Source organism: Anolis sagrei, chromosome X (assembly GCF_037176765.1).
Source record: "Anolis sagrei isolate rAnoSag1 chromosome X, rAnoSag1.mat, whole genome shotgun sequence".
NCBI lineage: Eukaryota > Metazoa > Chordata > Lepidosauria > Squamata > Dactyloidae > Anolis > Anolis sagrei.
Window position 1 is genome coordinate 54,680,965 of NC_090034.1, and position 23,018 is coordinate 54,703,982.

The 23,018-nt window shown below is 42.7% G+C and overlaps 1 protein-coding gene across 3 annotated transcripts in view; it reads right to left on the reverse strand.

The window, feature by feature from the left end:
• Positions 1-23,018, reverse strand: part of LOC132781054 (scaffold attachment factor B1-like) — a 47,040-nt gene that overhangs the window by 9,240 nt on the left and 14,782 nt on the right. For 2 of the 3 annotated variants that reach the window (XM_060784982.2, XM_060784980.2), the window contains exons 3-17: positions 22,846-22,910; positions 22,550-22,747; positions 20,982-21,044; positions 18,947-18,974; positions 17,578-18,139; positions 17,015-17,061; positions 13,251-13,366; positions 10,558-10,707; positions 10,389-10,468; positions 8,910-9,019; positions 8,734-8,825; positions 6,337-6,449; positions 4,949-5,245; positions 2,265-2,366; positions 1,736-1,778 (exon numbers count right to left, since the gene is read on the reverse strand). In XM_060784982.2, the coding sequence (XP_060640965.2) occupies positions 1,736-1,778; positions 2,265-2,366; positions 4,949-5,245; positions 6,337-6,449; positions 8,734-8,825; positions 8,910-9,019; positions 10,389-10,468; positions 10,558-10,707; positions 13,251-13,366; positions 17,015-17,061; positions 17,578-18,139; positions 18,947-18,974; positions 20,982-21,044; positions 22,550-22,747; positions 22,846-22,910 (2,066 nt within the window). The remainder of the gene's footprint in view (positions 1-1,735; positions 1,779-2,264; positions 2,367-4,948; positions 5,246-6,336; positions 6,450-8,733; positions 8,826-8,909; positions 9,020-10,388; positions 10,469-10,557; positions 10,708-13,250; positions 13,367-17,014; positions 17,062-17,577; positions 18,140-18,946; positions 18,975-20,981; positions 21,045-22,549; positions 22,748-22,845; positions 22,911-23,018) is intronic. The other variant, XM_060784981.2, reaches the window with a different exon arrangement.

The window sequence follows — 23,018 nt, forward strand, 5'->3', positions numbered from 1 at the left end:
CCTTTGGATATATTAAATTCTTCTGTCATTTGACCATTAATCCTCAGTTTAGCTTTTTGTAAATCATAAATCGCATTTATTGCATTACTGAATTTAGCACCCATATCCAATTCTTGAATTAGTGATTTTAAAAACTGTGTTTTAATATGTGAATTTATAGAGGTGTTTAACTATGTTGCACCTTGCCCTGAGCCACAAGTAGAAGCAGGTAATAAATAATAATAATAAATTTATATACCGCTTTACTGAATAATATTAATAAAACAATATTGCTATTTATTAATGCATATTACTGGATTACCACCTCACTGGCTTCATAGGAAATCTTCTACAAAACAGGAGCTTTCTGTTGAGTTCCGGGGTCAGAGAAGCAGATGGCAAAAACAGAAGAATGGCCTGCCTCAGAGGAGAGTGCTTGGTCCATCAATGTTTAACATTTACACAAATGACCAGCCATTGTTAGAAGAGACAGAGAATTTGATCTACGCTGATGATCGTGCCATCACTGCTAAAGCAGGGAGTTTTGAAAGGATCGAACAGAAGCCCTCCAAAGCTTTAGGTGCTCTAACTGCCTACTACAGGGGACAACAGCTGACTCCTAATTCGTCTACAATGTAGGTGTGTTTTTCATCTTAAGAACAGACAAGCATCTCAAGCTCTGAGGATAACCTGGGAAGGAATCCTACTGGGGCATTGCAGCACACCCAAATACCTGGGATTCGCTCTGGACCATACTCTGATTTACAAGAAGCACTGCTTGAGTATCAAGCAAAAAGTGGATGCTAGAAATAATGTTGTATGAAAGCTGACTGGCACAATCTGGGGATCGCAACCAGACACAGTGAAGGCATCTGCCCTTGCACTTTGCTACTCTGCTACTGAATACACATGCCCAATGTGGAACACCACGTTAAAACAGTGGATGTGACTGCCAAATTATCACAGGATGTCTATGTCCCACACCGCTGGAAAAATTATACTATTTAGCTGTTATTGTACAACCTGACATCTGTCAGGAAGTACCAGCCTTAATGAAAGGACCAAGAATAGAAACCTCCGAACCATCCTCTGTTCGAATATCAGCCAGCAAGCCAACGCCTTAAATCAAGAAATAGCTTCCTAAGATCTACAGAGAAACTCGCAGGAACACCTCAGCAAGCGAGAGTCCAAAAGTGGCTGGCTAAAACCAGAACCTCAATCTATGGCTGATACCGGATGAGAGACTCCCTCCTGGGCACACAGAAGACGGGGCAACTTGGAAGGCGCTGAACAGCCTGTGCTCTGGCACCATGAGATGCAGAGCCAATCTTAAGAAATGGGCTACAAAGTGGAATCCATGACATGCGAGTGCGGAGAAGAGCAAACCACAGACCACCTACTGCAACGCAGCATGAGCCCTGCCACATGCACAATGGAGGACCTTCTCACAGCGACACCAGAGGTACTCCAAGTGGCCAGTTTCTGATCGAAGGACATTTAGTATAATGTCCTCAATTTGCTTCTTACACAATAAATTTATTATTATTATTATTATTATTATTATTATTAAAAACTTATTATCCTGCAGCTTGGTAGGTTTAGGTCTTTCTATGTTTCTATATGCATAAGTACTGTTGTTGTTTGTTTATTTGTATTAAAAATAATTTAAAATATTGGGAAAGGGGATGGATCAATAATCCCAGAAAGCAAGCAGCATGAGCTCCAAGTCACAGACTGCATAAGAAAAGCAACTCACCGGTATATCTCGGTCTCCCATCATTCCTCGCGATCCTTCTCTTCTGGAAAAAACAGGACAGATCAAACAATATCAAACAAAGGAGTGCATATAATCAGTTTCTGTTAGAGGCAAAGGGATCCATACTCTACTGCAGGACCCTTCAGTTGTTTGGGCCTTCCAACTCCCAGAAGCCCCTATTGGTCAATGGTCAGGAATTCTGGGAGCTGGAGTCCCACACACATGGAGGGCTGCAGGTTGAAGAGGCCTGCTCTACTGCAACATGAAGCCTGAACAGCCTAAATTCTGGCCTTTACAGATGTTTTGGACTACAATTCCTGTCAGTCTCAACTGACGTGGCCAACAACATATAGAAAGGCGTGTTTTCCTTCTTTCCATTGAGGTACAGGTGAAACCTAAGGCCTGACCTTCAGCAGAGAAACAGAGCACTACTTCCATACAGTTTATTCAACACAAAACAGGAGGGCAAAGGGATTTGGTCTGCCTGGCTCACCTGTCCAGGGCTTCATTTTGATGCTGGCCACAATACCTGTAATCGACGTCATGGAATCGATACTGGCGGCTGAAATCGGAGCGGTGGCGGTAATCCATTGCCATCCGCTTTGCCTCGGGCCAGTAGGCATCTTCCCTCCTGGAAGGGGAAAGGCAAGGATCAACAAAGGCACAAGATTTCTTCCTCCATCTTCTTTGCATTAGCAACTTAAACTTCAAAAGTTTTGATGAAAGGATTGAAAAGCAAAACACCCAAATCGTAACCACAGGGACTCCCATAATATTTCACCCCACAGATGTTTTTTATTTGAGGACAGAAGTGGACAATAACCCTGACATTGTGTAGGACAGTTCCTAACAGAAACAAATTAACAGAACCAGAGTATTTCCAAGGATGAGGAAGAGATGTACACAAAAGATGGCTGTTCCTTGGGGAGGCAATTAAGAAGGCCCTTAATAATTTAGACATGAGTGGGGCTGAGATTTCCTCAAAGACTCAGAAGCCTTCCTCATATCTATACACATAATAAAAGTGACAATATCTATGTATGTGTGTGGTTGGGCTGTCCATTCACTGAGACAAGTTCCTGCTATAGCTCCCAATGCTCAGGAGACACCAATGGCCCACCCTCCAATGGCATTACAGGTCATAGTGAGCGCCGTAAACATGTCCAAGAGCCCTGCCAATGTCCTCCACAAACACCATACTGCCCTCCACCCAAATGAAGGCTTTCATTCCGGGACCATTTCATCCTAGATTTGATGTGTTCCCTCCACCACAGACATCTGTGTTTCTTACTCTCTCTATTGGTGTGGAATTTGCATGATCCCGTCTATTGCCTCTCCCATAACCTTTTCCTATCCACAGCAAACAGAGGCATTGATCAGCAACTGAACATACTAGAGGGGTTTGGGGAGAATTCACCATGATTTATAGGAGCTATAGGTACTGGGATGAATAGTTCACCTGCAATCTATGAACACTCTGAACTCCACCAACTATGGACCTAGAACTAACTTGGCACACAAAACCCCATTGACTAACTCAACCTACTGGAGGGGTTTGAGGGGACTGACTCACCATACTGGGAATTGTAGTTTACCCTACAGTCAGAGAGCACATTGAACCCCAACGACAATGCATCTAGGGCAAACTTGCCCAACGTAACAAACTTGAAGTACTGATGGGAGTTTTTCAATATTAACCTTGTATGATGGGAGCTGTAGATCACCCACAACCTTATGCATTTTGTACAATTAAAAATGGATGTTTTCAAATAACTCAGGCAAGGTCATGTGGCCAACATGACTGCACAGAGCGCCATTACTTTCCTGCTGGAACGGTACCTATTGATCTACTCACATTTGCATGTTTTCAAACTGCTAGGTTGGCAGAAGCTGAGCTTAACAGCGGGAGCTCCCCCTGCTCCCTGGATTCAAACCGCCAACCTTTCGGTCAGCAAATTCAGCAGCTCAGCTGTTTAACCTGCTGTGCCACTGGGGGCTCCCTGAGTATACTAAAGCTCTCAAATATTAGAAGAATTAAGGAAGGCAAACTGCATTGGGTGCTTTTAAACAGAGGCTGGATGGCCATTTGTTGGCCACGCTTTGATTGTGCGTCTTTAATATGGCAGAAGGAAGTAGGACTGGATGGCCCTGGGGGATCTCTTCCAACCCTAGAATTCCATGGCTCCATTTTTCTATATACCTGCTAATGTGTATGAGGGCTCTGTCAGGAGGGTCTTGATTGTAATAACAGGAAGGGCTTGAAGTGGATGGCCCAAGGGGTCTCTTCCAACTTTAGCAGTCTATGGTTCTATAGCCCTCTTTCTCCCCATGAACCTGCTAATGTCTATGAAACTGCATAGCCATCGGTTGGAAGGGTCTTGATTGTGTCTTCCTTAATAACAGAAGGAGGTTGGAGTGGATGGGCCTGGCAGTCTCTTCCAACTCTAGGATTCTAAGTAACAGAAGGTTTTGGACGGGGATTTTTTTGGTAGCAACCAAAAAGAGTACATGCAGATAAACATCTATGTTGACTCAAGTCTAATGCACAATCAAATCTAGTGAACACCTGAATTTGCAAAATCATGAAACCGAAAAGTATTTGCTGCTGAATGTAATGAGCCTGTGGACTGCAGTTTCACAAGACCTTTCCTGCCAAAGAATGCTGGTGCCTCACCAAACTACAACTCCCAGGATGGCATAGCACTGAACCATGGCCAAATAATAATAATAATAATAATAATAATAATAATAATAATAATAATATCTTTATATCCGGGTTTTCTACCTCACGGGAAGCAAAGTGGCTTAAAACTTACTAAAATCATGTAAACAACAATCCAAATACATTGATAATAAGTATAAAACATCAAAAATAACAATTTAAGACAACAATAATAAACATTCACATAGGGACTCCAGAAGCAGCTTCCCCTTTTGCTTTGGCTCAGCAATAAGATTACTGCATCACGCAAATGTAATGTGCACCCTAATTTTGGCAAGGTCATTTAGCCCCAAAAGGTGAGCATTAGATTTGAGTAAATAGGGTGAAGCCAAGGGGGGGAGTGAATGCGCTCAGGAACATAGGTAAGGTCAAAGAACCATAGGGAGGAGATAGTGGTCACACAACAAAGGATCAGCTCAACTCCTATGACCCCTTACAGAAGTGGTTGAGCCATTCCAAGATAGCCACCTCTCCAGTGCATATGAGCTCACCTCCCATCGATGTCGTAGGGCCTCCGCACAGCCACGCGCCTCTCTTGCTCATAGCGCAGCTGATCATGCTGCCGTCGCAGCTCCTCCCGCTCCCGCTGGATGCGCTCCTGCTCCCGCCTGCGCTCCCGCTCGATGCGCATGCGCTCTCGCTCCAGCCGCTCCCGCTCACTCCGCTCCCGCTCCAGGCGCACCCGCTCAAATTCCAGCTTGTCCCGGGCAATCTCCAGCCGCTCCCTCTCCTCCTGCTCCCAGATAGCCTGCAAACGCTGCTGCCGGTCCCGGCGGTCGCGGGAGCTTCTGAAGGAAGCGGGTACAAAAAGAACGAACTGCATATGAAACTCACATTTAATGACAGGCAATCCCCAGGTTACATAAAACATGAGGTCATAAGCTGAATCTACATGTAAGTTGGAACAGGCCTGGTGTCCACTCTGCCAGCAGCAAAAAGTGCACTCTAATTTGGCCAAAAGAAGGCCAAACTTAGGATTCGTCAGAACAAATGTGCTAGTTAGCTGCAGTGGCTCAATGGGTTAAACTGTTCAAAGCAGCAGGTTGGGGTGAGCTCCCGTTGTCAGCCCAAGCTCCTGCCAACCTAGCAGTTTGGAAACATGCAAATGTGAGATAAATAGGTACCACTTCGGTTGGAAGGTAATAAGGCGCCCATATAGCCATGCCGGCAACGTGACCAGGAGGTGTCTACAGACAACAGGCTCCTCGGCTTGGAAATGGAACAAGAGCACCTCCCCATGGCTGGAGTTGAGCATCGCCCCCAGAAAGCCGGTGATGAAAGGGGAAGCCTTTACCTTTGTTCTGTGTATTTGTATGTCATTATTATTCCACCATATTAAAGGCATTGAATATTTGCCTATCTGTGTATGTTGTAATCTGCTTTGAGTCCCCTCGGGGAGGTAGAGCAGAATATAAATAAAGTGTTATTACATAGGGTTGCTGTGAGTTTTCTGGGCTGTATCACCAACTAGGCAAGTGAGGTTTATATATCAGCCAGGCTTTGAAGCTGCCAGGCCATTAAATGCTAATCAAGCTGGCCAATTGCAACATTCACACTTGCCTCAAGCAGACAAAAAAGTACTCCTTCCCACCTTTAACATTCCATGGATATATTAACCTCACTTGCCTAATTTCCAACAGACCTCTCAGCCTCTGAGGATTCCTGCCATAGATGTGGGCGAAACGTCAGGAGAATGCTTCTGGAACACGGCCAGACAGCCTGGAAAACTAACAGCAACCCCATGTTCCCATTCCCTTGTGTGCCATGTCCTTTCAGGTTGCGAGCACAAAGACAAGGAAGTGTCCAATTAACACGTGCATAAAGCAATAAACAATGACAATCACCACTATGGGAGCCCCTTTGGGCCTCTCAATCTTACCGGTGCGGTTCTTCGCTCGATCGTTTTTCTCTTGTTCTGTTGAAGGGCACACTCCCTTGCCTCTCTCGGCTCTTCTCTCGGCTCTCCGATTTGCGGTCTTGGCTCTTAGCACTCTAGTTTTTGTAGGAAAGGTTCCACAAAGAGAGGGACATTATTCAATGCTCCTGTATTCCTTCAACTGTAAGATACCATCGATTGTAAGGCACACCCTAATTTCAGTACCACCCAACCACAACAACAAAACATCAGATACACCTGCAATTCTAAGATGCACCCCATCTTTAGAGATGTATATCTTGGGAGGGGGTACAGCTTAGAACTGAAGAAATACAGTATTCGGGAATCTCATTCTCCATAAACCCCACAAAGTTAAACAAGCTGCCTCGATTTGCCAGCAAAAGGCCAGTAACTCCAGAAAGCCCCATTCACCTTCCCAAGTCCCATTTTTGAGAAGGATGAACACAACAGCCTACATTTCAGAAGACCAGGAGTTCAGCCTGGGATCATTCAATTCTAAAGCTGTCCATAAAAAGCAGGATTAAGAATGATAGGTTCTCAATCCAGTCTCTAGTCCCAAAAATTGTTTGTTTCTGAGGTTTTTATAGTATAATTCCACCCGAGGAAGAATTTCCGGACTGTTAAGAGGAGCTATTTAATAGTGGAACTCTCTGTCTTAGGAGTCCTGTGAAGGCTCCTTCTCTGGAGGCTTTGAAATAGAGGCTGGATGGCGATCTGTAAGGAAGGCTTTGATGGTGCCCTTCCTTCCTGGCAGAAAGGTGTTGAACTGGATGGCCCTTAAGGGTCCCTTCCAACCCTAAGATTCTAGGATCCTATAGCTCTATTTCTCCATGAACCTGTTAAGTTAGGCACGGGCAAACTTTGGCCCTCCAGGTGTTTTGGACTTCCAACTCCCACAATTCCTAACACCTGGTAGGTTGTGAGGAATAGTGGGTGTTGAAGTCCAAAACACTCGGAGGGCTGAAGTTTATCTATGCCTATGGTAAGTTCTATGAGGCTGAATGGCCATCTGTCGTGAGGGAGCAGATTGTGTCTTCCGGCATTAAAGGCATTGGACTGGATGGCCCTTGGGGTCTTTTCCAACCCTATGATTCAAAAATCAGCCTTAAAAGAGGCCTCTCAAAGGAAGCTTTCCCCAAGATCTTGCATGGTTTCTTTCTAAGCAGTTTTCTTTTTCAAGCAAAGATTTGGAAAAGGGTTTTATCCATTAAAGGAAGAAAATTTGATTTTATCTCTGTCCTTTCTACTAACTGTTGTAGCTCAGCAGTTTCAGCAGTGACAACAGCTAGGGGCTGATGGTTCATTGATGAGTTAAGACTCGGAAAAGATTGTGGGCTTTCCTGGGATTCAAAGTGATACAGGCCAAGAAAATACAATTACCTCGGATAGTGATACAGGCCAAGAACAAGAGAATGCAATTCACTCTGAGCTCCAAGGTGAGTCACAAAAAATAGAAACAACATCCCTAGATAAGGGATCAAGTGAAAACAAACTGGCAGAAAACTCTCACGGGACAACACCTGGCAATACAGAACTAAGCAAAGAATTACGCTTGCAGATTAGGATAGATATTCAGTTCCAGAGATCAACAAGGCTTTGTGGGAAACAGATAGGGAAAGTCCGTGGAAGATGCCATGACTGTTTGTCTGTTTATAGTCAGCCTGTGTGAACCCAAATTCAATTCAGGCAATGTTGGCTTTCGAGCAAGAAGTCAGGCTTGAGTTTCCTAGTAATTATGTCAAGTCAAGTCTTGGTTTTGGATTCAAGTATTCTGGAAGTTTTCTATGTGCTTGCTTTATGATTCCTGTTCAAGTTTTCTAAGTATACCTTTTGTTTGAGGATTTATGCTGTGCTTTTGATTTTTGGCTATTCCTGGACTGTGTTACCTTTGGATTTTTTGGATTCCTGTGTGGCTATCATCTATTGCTAAGCCTTACACCTTTACTTTCCTTGCCTTATTCCTGCTTTTTTCATATATTTTATGTGTTTTTACAAGAAACTGTTTGCTTATGCACCAGACTCTTGTGTAGTGCTGCGGTCATAGGTGGCTCCAGACCTGGGGTGCAACAGTAACACCTTTATTAACTGGGTGCACTTTATTATTATTATTATTATTTGTATCCTGCTTTTTCCTCTCTAAAAAAGAGACAACAGTAAGATAACACGATTTAAAATCTAAAGATATACAAACATCAAAAGAGAATTAAATATGAACGGTATTAAAACACACCTTCAGATGTGTTGTATTGCATCTCCCTACCGACATCTCATCAATCTTATACCAATCCTGGAATTATACGTTTCTAATACCCCCAGTTACATATTATTTCTAATCCCCTCCCCCAAATATTGCAAACAATTCAGAAAAATGCCACTTACTCTCTCTTTTGATCTGCTTGTTGTCTTCACACTGATAACAGGCTCCCCCTTAGATTTATCCATGATCACTGTCCTTTCCGTCCCTTTGTTTCCTGCAGGAGAATCGAGGGGAATTAAAGACACCCAACAGCATAAAACCCAGCTAAATACCTAATGGAAAGAACACTGTCAATTACCTGATTTTCCAGTCTTGGACGGATCTGTCGATCCAGATTTTGAATCCTCTTTCTCCTTTTCCTCTGATTTATCAGCATCATCTTTCTCGCTCTTTTTTATACTGGCAGATCTGCAAAAAGAAAATCCAAGCCAATGGAGAAGGCCCTCTCTGAGCTGTAAATATGGAGAACACCAGCCTGGGAAAGGCTAGTTTAATATGGGATCCAACGAATAAGAAGAAGAAATTTGCTTCTTCCAAACTGTATTTCTTGTTTGTTATGCCTTCAATTACTGTACATACTTGAATATGAGCAGAGTTTTTCAGCCCCCTTTTTAGGCTGAAAAAGCCCTCCATGACTTATACTCGAGACAAAGTTATTTATTATTTTAATTTTCATTATTATTATTATTATTATTACATTTATTATTTTAATCTATTTGTTATTACATTTACATTATTTTACCCTATTGTTATTATTACTATTACATTTATTAATTTACTATTATTACTTCATTTCTTTTATTCTATTATTATTATTACATTTTATTGTATTATTATTTGAATTACAGTAATTATTTTACTCTTATTATTATTACATTTATTATTTTACTTTATTATTACTACATTTCCATTATTTTACTCTATTATTATTTTTACATTTATTATTTTACTCTTATTATTATGGAAGGATACATAAGCAACATTTACATTGAAGGTTAAAATAACAATTTAATCGGAGTTGGAAAGTCATCTTAAATTGGTTTCATGTAAATACTGAATAAAATTTAATCTACTGATGCTTCAATTAAGGTAATTTTAATTGTATCTATTTTTATTTTGAAATTTACCAGAAGCTGTTGCACTTCCCACCCTCGGCTTATACTTGAGTCAATACATTTTCCCAGTTTTTTTGTGGTAAAATTGAGTGCCTCAGTTTATATTTGGGGCGGCTTATATTCGAGTATATAGGGGTACAGTAATTCCCAATTTATGGCAATCTTAAAATAACCCCATCAGGGTTGTTTTTCTGTTTTAAAAGACTAACTTATCCAAGTAGGTTTTCAATTTCTAGCTTTAAAAATTATTGGGGATACACATTTGCATTGGAAAATTTAAAAGATCTTTTGAAAAATTATTATTACTACTACTATTACACTATGTAACACATTTTTTTTGTTCCTAGGTTATGTCATTTCCTCATTGGGTCTATTGTAAAATATGGGAAAATTTAATTAAACTGCAGAAATGTTTGTTTTTGCAGGAGGGACATCCCGCAGCACATTTTGCTCTAGTTTTTCGACAAGTATCTCACTGAGTCTCAACCAATTCAACCAATTTGTGACAGCCACAAAAACAAAGTTTCTGGAGTAGAACAACTACTTTCAAAGTACGTCCCACACAATGAAACAGGAAATAACACTTTCAAACCAGGATCAGAACATTATTATCATTACCCCACTTTTTCTCTCTAAGAACAATCAATCTCGTTGAACATTACCTCTCACCAGGGGATGCATCCTCCTTAGCATCACCATCCTTTTTGTCCAAGAGCTTCTTTGTCGCTGGCTCGTTTTTGGCCTGAAATAACATTAATTGTGAGGCAGAACACAAACAAGCACCTGAACGGGTTCAAGGGGACAAAAATTGCGTGAAACCAGAGGACTGACCTTTTCAATGGAAATGATTTTCCCATGTAACTCGGTTTTATGACAATGGGTGATGCACTTTGAAGCCTCCTCGGAGGTGGACATCGTCACAAATCCATAACACCGCAAGCCAGGGCTGCGGGCGTTGGTCACCACTTTGGCACCAACCACCTTGGAAGGCAGAGACAACAAAGCAGAGACATTTAATAGAGGCAGACCATTATTTTTTAATGGCGGCAAAACCTGAACATGAGCATAATCTATCTATCTATAAAAGTCTATATCACAAATGCTATTGCTACATGAGAATCCAGTGGCCTTCTGTGAGGTCACTGAGAAAGAAAAGGGACATGTGTATGAGGGGAAGCGACGAAGGAAGAGGAAAAAAAAGAAAGGAACGCAAGGAAAGGAGAAAGGGAGCAAGGAAGAAGGAAAAAGGAGGCAAGTAAGGAAGGTGCAATTTTGCCCTGGAGATTCGATGAAAGACAGAGAAAGGGGAGTGGAAAAAAGGAAAGAAAGCAAAAAAGATAAAAAGTAAGGAAAGAAGGTAGGGAGCCAAGGAAGGAAGGACGAGAAGGGAAAGGTATGAGGGGAGGGAAGAAAAGAGCAACAAAGAAAGCCATGTTGTCCTGGATAAATTGTGAAATAGGTCTTCTCAGAGCTGGAGGAGAGAAAAAGGGGAATGGAAGGAAAAGAAAGAAAGAAAGAAAGAAAGAAAGAAAGAGAAAAAGAAGGGAAAGGAGAAGAGAGGGAAGGCAGGATGAGAACGGAAAAGTATGACGGAAGGAAAGAGCCACAAAAAGCCACGTTTCTCTGAAGACATTCTGAGATGGATTGTTGTAGATCAGTCACCAGAGGCCGATGATTGAACTGATGATTTAGAGAAGATTGTGGCCTTTCCTGTGGCACAAAGTGATGGGCTCTCAAGTATGGGAAATTCAAGTCTGGAAAATGATGGTTCTCTCTGTGAGAAAACCGGCTTGGAAAATGCAGGGCCTCAAGGGCATTTATGCGAGTCAGAAGTAGCAATAGCAGATAAGGAATCGAGAGAAGAGTTGAGTGATAAGGAGATTTCCCAGCCATCTGTAGCTACAGAGATCAACAAAAGTCTTCGTTTACAAATCATAGCTGAAAATAGATTGTGTTGTTCAGAGAGACTACATGGCACAGCAGAGAGAGCCTTCTCTAATGTGGCCCCCTGGCTGTGGAACTCACTGCCTGGTGAGATTAGGCAAGGCCCCACCCTTGCAGCCTTTAAGAAGAATCTAGAAACTTGGCTCTTCCGGTGTGCCTTTGGAGAGTGACCACATATTACTTTCCTGTTGTCTTCTCCCTCAACTTGTCCTCATACTGCCCTTCTCCTCACCTTTTTTTAAAGGCTTGACTCCACTGTTCCGTCCTCCACGAGCTTCTCCCTTACAAATACATCTTTTTTATTGTTATCTCATCCAGGGTTTTATCACTTTATGTGTACATTTGGCCTGTCCATTGTGTGTGTTTGTTACTGTATCTTGCACTGCTCTGTTTTGTTCTTATGTTCACTTATTATATTGCCTTATTTTATTGCGTTGTTATTTTTGCTGTTTTGTATTCATTTTATTGTAACTGTATTATCGGGCTTGGCCTCATGTAAGCCGCCCTGAGTCCCCTTTGGGGAGATGGTGGTGGAGGGGTATAAATAAAGTTTATCATCATCATCATCATTATTGGTAAAGGAAATTCACGGGAAATGGAATGATTTCATGGGTGTCTATTAAATAATAAGTTGTTTACCTTAAGGTCAGTTCAGGCAATGCTGCATTAGAGTGAGAAGCTAAGTCCGAGTTCTCTTGTTCCTTGTTCAAGTCAAGCTTTGATTTTGGATTTACTGTATCTTGACGTTTTCTATGTTCCTGTTCATTTACTCCTCTTCAAGTTTTACTAGTTACACCTTCTTGATTGTGGACTTATTCTGTATCTGTGATTCTTGGCTGTTCTTGGGCTTTGTCACCTCTGGAACTTTATGATACTCTGGAATTTTTGGATTATTGTTGGATTATCATATGTTGCTATTTTTTGGGGATTATATATCTTCCTTTCTTACTCCTGATTTTTATATTCTTTTAATATGTTTTACAATAAACTGTTAGTTTATATTCTTGGACTCCTGTGTGGTGTGGTGGGCCTGGAGTGCAACATAGACCCTTTCAGAGCTGGAGAAGAGAGAAAGAGGAGCAGAAGGAAAGAGGCACAGCAGAAGGAAGGAAATGGGAAGGGAGAAAGAAAAAGGAAGGAGGGGAAAAGAAAAGGGGAAAAGGATGAGGAGACGGAAAAAGACAGGATGAAATCAGGGGGACAGCAACACAATTCTGCTAGTATATATACACACTGAGTGGGGCAATTTTAAAGTATCTAGGCCTTAGTTAAGTGTCCTCCCCAGCAGCATTTTGCATCATCATCATCATCAACATTATTATAACCTGTCACTATTTGAGGATATGATGCTTCAAAGAGTTCTTTGTAAAATCAGGAAGGAAAACACGCAGTTTAGTTCAATAAAGGGTCCTCTTGAATGAAAGAGAACCCAGAGTTCTGCAAAATGTAGATCACACCACAAACTATTTCTTTTCTGAGGGAGGGAGCCTTAAACAAAACGCTAAGGTTTTCAGGGAGTAGGCCAGAAAGCCTATGAGTGCCACTGTTAAGACTTGATCAGTTAATTGAGATCCTCTTACTTTTCCGTATTTGCTAAAGAGGTTTTTCAAGTCCGTTGCTCGGGTGGTGGATGCCAGGCCGCTCACCCAGAAGTTCCTGCCAGAACTTGCGCTGCTGCTACTACTAGCACTGCGGCCTATGTGGAAACAAGAAGCACTTAGTATCAGTGTATGTACTGCTTCTCCCATGCAAAATATATACATTATAAACAAAAAGACTGACGGGGCTGGAGAGCCTGTAGCCCTCCAAACGGTGTTGCGACAGTCAGCAACCCAAACCAATCTTGGGAAAAATAACAAAGGGAATTGTAGTTCAACATCATTGAATCATAGTTGGAAGAGACCTGATGGGCCATTCAGTCCAACCCCATTCTGCCAAGAAGCAGGAAAATTGCATTCAAAGCACTCCTGACAGATGGCCATCCAGCCTCTGTTTAAAAGCCTTGAAAGAAGGAGCCCCCACCACACTTCGGGGTGGAGAGAGAGTTCCACTGCTGAACAGCTCTTACAGTGAGGAAGTTCTTCTTAACGTTCAGGTGGAATCTTATTTCCTGTAATTTGAAGCCATTGTTCCATTGCGTCCTAGTCCCCAGGGCAGCAGAAAACAAGCCTGCTCCCTCCTCCCTATGACTTCCCCTCAGATATTTATAAATGGTCCTCATTATGTCTCCTCTCAGCCTTCTTTTCTGCAGGTTAAACATGCCCAGCTCTTTAAGCCGCTCCTCATAGGGCTTGTTACCAGACCCTTCATCATTTGAGTTATCCTCCTCTGGACACATTCCAATTTAGTCAACAGCATCTCCCTTCAACTGCAGTGCCCAGAATTGGATACAGTGTGATTCCAGGTAAAGTGGTCTGACCAAGGCAGAATAGAAGGGAGGGGTAGCATGACTTTCCTGGATCTAGGCACTAGACTTCTCTTGATGCAGGCCAAAATCCCATTGGCGTTATTAGCCACTGCATCGCATAGTTGGCTGATGTTAATCTTGTTCCCCACGAGGACAAGTTTAACACGTTTAACACGTACTGACAAGTACTGCTATTGAGCCAGGCATTGTCCCCCATTCTGTATCTTTGCATTTCATATTTTCTGCCTAAGTGGAGTATCTTGCATTTGTCACTGTTGAACTTCATTTTGTTAGTTTTGGCCAATCATCTCCCTAATTTGTTAAGATTGTTTTGAATTCTGCTCCTGTCTTCTGGTGTATGAGATCTCCTTCGCAATTTGGTGCTGTTTGCAAACTTGATGATCATGCCTTCTCACCCTTCATCTAAGTCAGGGGTCCTCAAACTTTTTGAACAGGGGGCCAGTTCACTGCCCCTCAGACTGTTGGGGGGGCGGACTATAGTTTACACGGGAATATTGTGAAACATTTCTTTTTATATATTGTGAAACATTTATTTCTAATCACAAATAAATGAAATTTTGACTTCAAGCATGTCGTAGCATGGGTAACAGGCTTACTATAACAGCAGGGAACACATGAATATGTTTAACTGATCAGCCTATTGGCCAAACTCCCATAACCTCTTGTCATCATAGTTTGTGGCAGCCACACAAGGTTTCTGGATGAGAACTACTACTTTCAAAATAAGGGCTACACAATTAAAAAGAAAATAACACTTTCAAACCAGGAACAGATTTCTGTTCTACAATTCTATCATTATGTTTATTTATACACCACTTTATACACACAGTCTCCACAAGGAGACTGTGGGCCCTTCCAGACAGGCCCTAGATCCCAGGATCTGATCCCAGGTTTTCTGCTTTAAACTGGATTATATGAGTCTGCACTGCCAGATAATCTGGGATAAACAGAAAACCTAGGATCAGATCCTGGGATATAGGGCCTGTCTGAAAGGGCCCTTCCAAACAGCCATATATCCCAGAATATCAAGACAGATAATTCACAATATCTGCTTTGAACTGCATTATCAGAGTCCACACTGCCATATAAGCCAGTTAAGTGGATTTTATACAGCTGTGTGGAAGGGTGCAAAGCAGCATACATTTCATTACAATTTTAAATCTACAAATATATGAAACATTACAATAGAACTAAATATCATTGCTATTCTTTAAAGCAGGAGGGGTTTGGGAATTGCAGTTCTGAGGATTTATAGTTCACCAGCCATCAAAGAGCATTCTGAGTTCCTCCAAAAATGGAACTGAACCAAACTCGGCATACAGAAGTCCATGACCAAGAGAACATATGGAGGGATTTGGGGAAAAGAGACCCTGATATTTGGAAATTGCAGTTGTGAGGATTTATAGTTCACCAGCCATCAAAGAAAATTTTCAACTTGACATACAAAAGTCCCATGACTAACGGAACATACTGGAGGGGTTTGAGGTAGGATCTACAACAGAGTATGGGATTTGCAGTACCTTCAATTGCTTCAGCTCTGTAATTAAAACCACAGGGCTCTCTCCCACTGCTTGGAGGCACAGCTGCTGGGAGAAGGCTCTTTGCTGTTCCGTAGAGGAGTGCTGGCACAGCCCCAGGAGAGGCGCACTGTTGCCATGGCATCAGAGCCACCGGGCTGCCCCTCGAGGCAGGGAGCACCCCAGTGGCGACCTCTTCCCCCTCTTCCCCCGTGCATTTGCCAATGCTGGGAGAGGGATGGTGCAGAGAGTGCGTGCCCAGGGGCCAGTGGAGGGAGCGCACTCCCTGCACTGGTCCTCTTCCCCCGTGCACTTGCCAACGGCAGGGAGCGTCCTTCTCCCGGTGTTTGCAAGTGCGCAGGGAAAAGGGGTGGTGCAGGGAGCACACTCCCAGGGGACGTTGACAAGCGTGTGGGTGAAAAGGGCTGGTGCAGGGAGCACGCTCCCTCCACCGTCCCCTGGGCATGCGCTTCCTACACCAACCCAACACTGGGAGAAGACCAATGGGTGTGGCGGCCCAGCGCATCCGCAGGCTGGATGAATGCCCCCGGGGGGCCAGGTTTGGCCTGCGGGCCTTAGTTTGAGGACCCCTGATCTAAGTCATTAATTAAAGTCAACAGGACGGAACCATGCGGCACATCATATCTGTATTGTTTAGGAGCCTAGATGAAAATTGTATCTTTAAAAAAAATTGCCTTCATTCCTATATTTAAGAGCTTTATGCTTAAATATTTTAATTACCATATTTTTTCAGTTGCAAGATTTTTGGAAATAGCAACCTTCCAAGCCTAACCAAATATATTTTTGTAGTGGCATATCTGTATCCATGGCAGTTTAAAGACATGGTTCTTCAGTTTAAGAGCTGAGTTACCTGTGTGCCATTACATGAATGCTTATGAATATCACTTGTTCAAAGAGTTGACTTCTAACAAGGTCATGCTTTTCTTGGCTAGTGGTTTTCAGAAGGTGGTCTCCACATGTTCAAAGAGATTCGCATTTGCCAAATGGATGTGACATCATTTTTACCTTTTCAATAAGGTTGTGGTGCACTTATTTCCAATAGGTTATGGAATTTGCAATAAAGACATGCTTTTCCCTAGATCAGTGGTTCTCAACCTGGGGTCCCCAGATGTTTTTGGCCTTCAACTCCCAGAAATCCTAACAGCTGGTAAACTGGATGAGACTTCTGGGAGTTGTAGGCCAAAAACATCTGGGGACCCCAGGTTGAGAACCACTGCCCTAGATAAATACCTCGAAAAATGGGATGTGTCTTAGAATCGCAGGTGTATCTTATGTATTTATGTTATTGGTGGTGGTAATCAAATTAGGATGCGTCTTACAATTGATGGAGTAATCGGATTGAAGAAATAAATATACAATTGTAATTAAAAGCATTTACCTCTTTCCTCTTTTGAAGCCAGTGTTGACTCTCTGGTCTCCTCAGAACTAAGGGCAGAAAAAGAAGGAAAAACAGAAAAGCAAAAACTAATCAGGACAGAAACAGGAACAAATTGGCATTAAATTAATAAAGGGGAGGGGGGAGGACTCTAATACCTACCATAATTAGTTGCCCAAATAATTTGTGTGTGTGGCTTTATGACTGTTAATGTACTTCTGGATGGAAAGGCAAGAGGACTTTTTTTGTATTAAAATAAGCAATAAGGTGTTTTTTTTGGGGGGGGGGGCGGGTCAAGCTTCAAGGCAGAACACCTTGTAGATAGTTAAACAAGGCAACGGGTAAAGAGAAACAACCTCGGAAGGTCGCAAACAAAGAAAAGAAATAAAACCTTTTTTTAACCGAGAAGGAGAGAAAACAAAAGAAAACCTACAAGATGTCTCTCTCTCTTTTTTTTAGACAAGGTAGTCTTGCAGGCCAATTTGAAGGCACACTGTGACTCAATGAGATCTTTTTATATATAATAAAGACAGCGTCTGGTCTAAAACGGAGGAGAAGAAACCAACCTCATGTTCAGATCACCACCCTCTTGGGCAGAGGGCTCTTTAGTGGCAGAGGACTCTTCCTCCTGCTCCTCCTGCTCCTCCTCCTGACCCTGAGCCTGGGCTTCCGTCTTCACGGCCTCCTCGGGGCTCCCCCCTTGGGGCCTTGTCTCCGTCTCCTTCTCCTCCTCCGCGGTTTCCTCACTACTGGCTTCCAGAGTTTGGGCTCCTCTGCTACTCTCATCTCCTCCTCCTTCACTCCTGCTCGCTAAGGCTAAAGAGTCAGAGTCCACTGTGGTTTCCTTAACACTCTCTCCGCTCAGCTCCCCTTTTGCTACCACTAAGGCCTTGCTTTCCTCTTCCTCTTCTTCTTTCTCTTCTTCTTGATCTTCCTCTTTCTTTTTCTTGCCCTCCGAATCTAAACGCTCTTCGTCCGGCCGAGCGGTGGTGCCGCCAAGCGCCTCTTCCTCTTCCTCTTGGCCCACCGGCAACGGCTCATGCGCTTCCTGCTCCGCTTCCGGAGGGTCTTCGTTAAGGGGCTCAGATTTACAAGTGTCACCCAAAATGTCGAGCATTTTCTCATTTTCTATGGATTTAACAGGAATAGAATGGCACAAGGTTTAATCAACCAGGGAAACACAGCACAGACAAAGGCGGCTCGGGCATGGCTGCCCCACTAACGCTACACAGAGACTGGAAAATCCTTGCGGCTAGTATCACATTCATATACCTAGTGCTAATTAAGACACGGCTTTACTATAGCAAGACCATAAGCTATGAGGAAATAGATATGACCCTATTAGTTTTAACGACAACTTTTCCTGGCTTGTTCTTGATGGGTTCTTCAAGAGGGTTATTCTTCCCATATTCCAAGAGACTTAAACGGAATGAACCAAAGAACATAAAATTCCATTTCAAACTCTGAATTTTGTTCTTTTTTTTTTTTGTTTCCAACATGAGAACGGGGATGTCTTCGGAAGGCGTACAAATGTGAGTCCAAGAAAGCATATAGCATTTTATGGGATTTCCATGCAGAACCTCTCATCTTCCTTCTTCCGTTACGCTGTAACTCACTTACACAACTGTGTATTCGTCTAGAATCTGTTAAGCTGCCTTTACTGCTACCTGATCAAGCAATCATAAACAAACAAACATCTTTTCTTTGAGAAGCATTTTTCTCTCTCTTTTCATTTAACATTTCTTCAAGCGCATTTGTGACACTAAATTGAGTTGTTTTTCAGCTCTGAAAAAGCGCTTGCTAAATGACAGGCATTACTTCTCAGATCTAGAGATATGGCTGAGTTTACGAATTTTGCAAAGGTAGGGATCTGTCGGCTACACAATTACAAGGTCACACCCTGGGTTTAATTTAAAGAAATTAATTGAGAAATACCTGGCTCCGAACGCTGCTCTTCCAAATCCTGTAGCAAAAAATGGATGGACAAAGTTAAGACAGTCCGATGTGTGTAAGACCTGACTCTCAATGAGTTTGGTGGAATTCCTTTCCAGATTCAATTATTATAGGCATTTAGACTCCGGGAAATCTTTCAAATGAAGTCAAAAGCCGAAGTAAATTTTATAGAAGTTCCAAAGAGACAAGAAGTCTATACTAGTTTTTTGTGTGTCAGGAACGACTTGAGAAACTGCAAGTTCTTTCTGGTATGAGAGAATTGGCCGCCTGCAAGGACGTTGCCCAGGGGACGCCCAGATGTTTTACCCAGATGTCCCCGCATGAGAAGCTGGTGCTGACAGATGGGAGCTCACCCTGCTCCCCAGATTTGAGCCACCAACCTTTCGGTCAGCAGTCCTACTGGCACAAGGGTGTAACCCATTGCACCATTAGGGGATTAAAGCTAGAAACCAAGACTTTTCCAAGGGAGGTGAGTGATCGGTACAAAAGCCAAATAGCCTCACTTTTAATTAGGCTCTTGGGGAAATAGGGAAGCCCAAAGCACCAATTCTGGCCTCAGTAGCTATTGTTCCCCAGTGCAATTACAAGGCTTAAGAAAACACTTGAGAACAGATCCCAAACTAAGAAACTCACAAAGGATAAAAGAAGAGAATACACTGGGAAAGTATATATTTTCAATTCAGTTTTGTGGCCTTGTTAATTTTAACAGGAGAATGTAGAAATTGGAGGGGTTTGTTTATGAGGGTTCAGCAAACTCTGCCTCAAGGGATGTCAGGAAAGAAACTATTGGTGAGAAATGGAAAGAAGTTTCAGTTTTTGGAGTATTTTGGATTACTGGAAAAGGGAGACTCAAGCTATTTAGAGGCAATTCAATCAGAGCACGCCAATACACTTAATACATACATTTATTTATGTGAGATTTTTTAATTTTTTTTTTTTGTCGTGTCAGGAGTGTAGTTTCTGGTGTGAGAGAATTGGCCGTCTGCAAGGACGTTGCCCAGGGGACGCCCAGATGATTTGATGTTTTTATCATCCTTGTGGGAGGCTTCTCTCATGTCCCTGCATGAGGAACTGGAGCTGATAGAGGGAGCTCATCCGCCTCTCCCCGGATTCGAACCTGTGACCTGTCGGTCTTCAGTCCTGCCGGCACAGGAGTTTAACCCACTGCGCCACCGGGGGCTCCCATGTGAGAAAATAGACCAGGTTGATAGCCTGTCTGAAAAAAACCCCCCATATTTCCATCAGAGGTGAAGCTAGTTTGGCCTCATAAACATGGAATTTAGAGTCTGAAGGCAATCAAGCAAGAAGGCAGTCTATCTTCATTCCCACTGAATACTTTTATGATGATAATAATAATAATAATAATGGGATGGAGGTCAAGGACTGCCAGAAGAGAGCATTCTCAGGACTGTAAGCAGTTTGGAATGAGCTACTCTTTAACTGGTCTTAAAATTAAGCTCAATGAAGTTTATGCCTTGCCCAGAATACAGGAGAGAAGTCAATAAAAGGTCACTCCATCCAACCACTACAATAATCTGCTTTACAAAACCTTCCAGAGCCTGCTTGGAATCCAAATAACAAGAGAAGCTTGTGGATTTGGATAAGTGAAGCGGAGTAATCATTAGTATATGGCTAGATAAATAGCCACCAGTCTGGCAATAACTAAATGGATTGTAAGTATACTGTATAATTTTTATTTTAATCTTCATGGTTTTAATTGCTATTTTTGCTATTGTATTTTATGAAGCAGCATTGAATTGTTGCCAATTGTAAGCTGCCCTGAGTCCCCCTAGGGGTTGAGAAGGGTGGGGCAAAAATGCTCGAAATAAATAAATAAATAAATAAAGCTGTACTAATAATTAAAACTGGGAAAGACAAGAGCAAACATTTACTGAAGGACGAGTTATGTTCCTGAACACACTGTTTTTAGGCTTGGGGTGGGCTCACAGATCTTCCTGCGTTGTATCACTTTTGTATCCAGTTAGGAGACAACTTCAAGAGAAGCAAGTGCCATTACCTTCACAGTTGCTAAATCAGGGGCAGCAGTTTCTAGCTGGTCATCGAGCTCATCACCATTCTCCTGTCAGAGTAAAAACCAAAAAGATGCACAAATGTCCCAGAAAAGTTTCCTCTTAAACAAGCTGAAAGGAGTATGTTAATTGTGGCTTGGTCCAGACTTGCCCAAAGATGGCTCCCTTCCTGGGTCATGGCCCATCTGATGTAAAAACACCCCAGTACCCCAAAAGATGAGCCTGAATCTTGTTTACAAAGGATTCCCAAACATCTTAATGGAAATAGGTGAAAAAACAGCACACATACACATCTAAATGCAGTCACTAGAACAGGCATGGGCAAACTTTGTAACTTGGGGGCCATATGCTAGCACTCCCTGCTAGGAGGATTGGCTTCCTGGTGACAAAAGGAAGGAAGGAAGAACAAAAGGGAGGAAGGGATGGATGGAAGGAGAAAGAGGGAGAGGGGGAGGGAGGAAGGAAAGAAGGAAGGAAGGGAATGAGGATGAGAGGGTGGAAGAAAAGGATGAAAGGAATGAAGGGAAGGGGAGAGAAGGAAGAAAGGAAGGGAGCGAGGGAGGAAGGAAGGGAGCAAAAGAAGTATGGAAGGAAGGGAAGGATAAAGGAAAGAGAGAAGGAAGGAAAGACAAAAGGGAAGGAAGGAGAAAAAGGGAGAGAGGGAGGAAATAGGGAAGGAAGGATGAAAGGGTGGAAGGGAAAATGGAAGGAAGAAAGGGAAGGATAAAGGAAAGAGAAAGAACGAGAAAGGGAGGAAAGAGAAGGAAAGACGAAAGGGAAGAAAGGATGGAAGGAAAGAGAGGGAGGGAAGGAGGAAAGAATGAGAAAAGGAAGGAAAGACAAAAGGGAGGGAAGGAGAAAGTGAGTGAGGGAAGGATCAAGGGGTGGAAGGGAAGGAGAAAGAGGGAGGGAAGGGAGAGAGAAAAGAGAAGGAAGGGGGAAAAAAAGGGAAGGAATGATGAAATGGTGGAAGGGAAGGAGAAAGAGGGAGGGAAGGAAAGAGAGGAAGGGGGAAGGGTAGGATGGTGAGAGAGAGAGGAGGGCCTGAAAAGAGCTCAAGGGGCTGCATCTGGCCCCCGGGCCTGGGTTTGCCCATATTTGCATTAGAATGTGCAGCTTGCTCCCCAAATGAAGCAGTAAGCATGTCAAGGCTCAGAGAAACTGCGTTTTTTGGGAGGTAGGCCTGGAAGGTTGGAATAAACATGTCCATCCGTGTTAGAAGGAACCAAGTCCTAAAACAACATAGGCCCTTAGCAAGCCAATCCCTTGACCTTGGTTGCAACACAGAATTATGACACCTGGACCTCTGCTAAGACTCGTGTGCACCCTGATTTATTTTGTCTACAATTCTGCTGATCAGAATAGTTCTGCAACTGTTCCTCTCCTGGCCTTGGCAGGAGCACAGTACAGATACATACGACAGCTGAAGCCAGAAATCAAAAGAGTCTGGGCAGCACAGACATCAAAGGATTATAAATTAGTGTGGTTAAGGAACACCAATTGTTAAATCATCCATTTTAAAATGTCTGTAAAGAAGCATCCACCGTTTATTTACCTCGCTCTCCATTAGCTGCTCTGGAAGTTCTTTCATTTCAACATCAATATTGTCTTTATCAGAGTCAAGAATGTTTTCGGAACTGTAGTCATCTCCACCGTCAACAGCACTGGAGTTGTCTATTTCAGCTTCCTCGAGAACACTCATGTCTCCCATGTCCATTTCCTGCAAGTTTTCTGAACTTGCTTCAATATCCTCCTATAATGGGATTGAAAAGACAACCACACACCATCATTCCTGTGGCTTGACACAGAACCTTTAAAGACTAAATTAAGCTTCACATATATTCTTCCTACCTGTTCATCTCTCGAATTCTCCTCCAAACCGTTGTCATCTCCACATTCTTCCTCCGGTTTACGCCCTAACAAACAGCACATGGATTGTTTTACACTTATTTTCCAATTTACGTTGATCTTAAGACATTATTAAAAGAAGATATGTACCATTTAGAATCCACACTAGCTGGAAA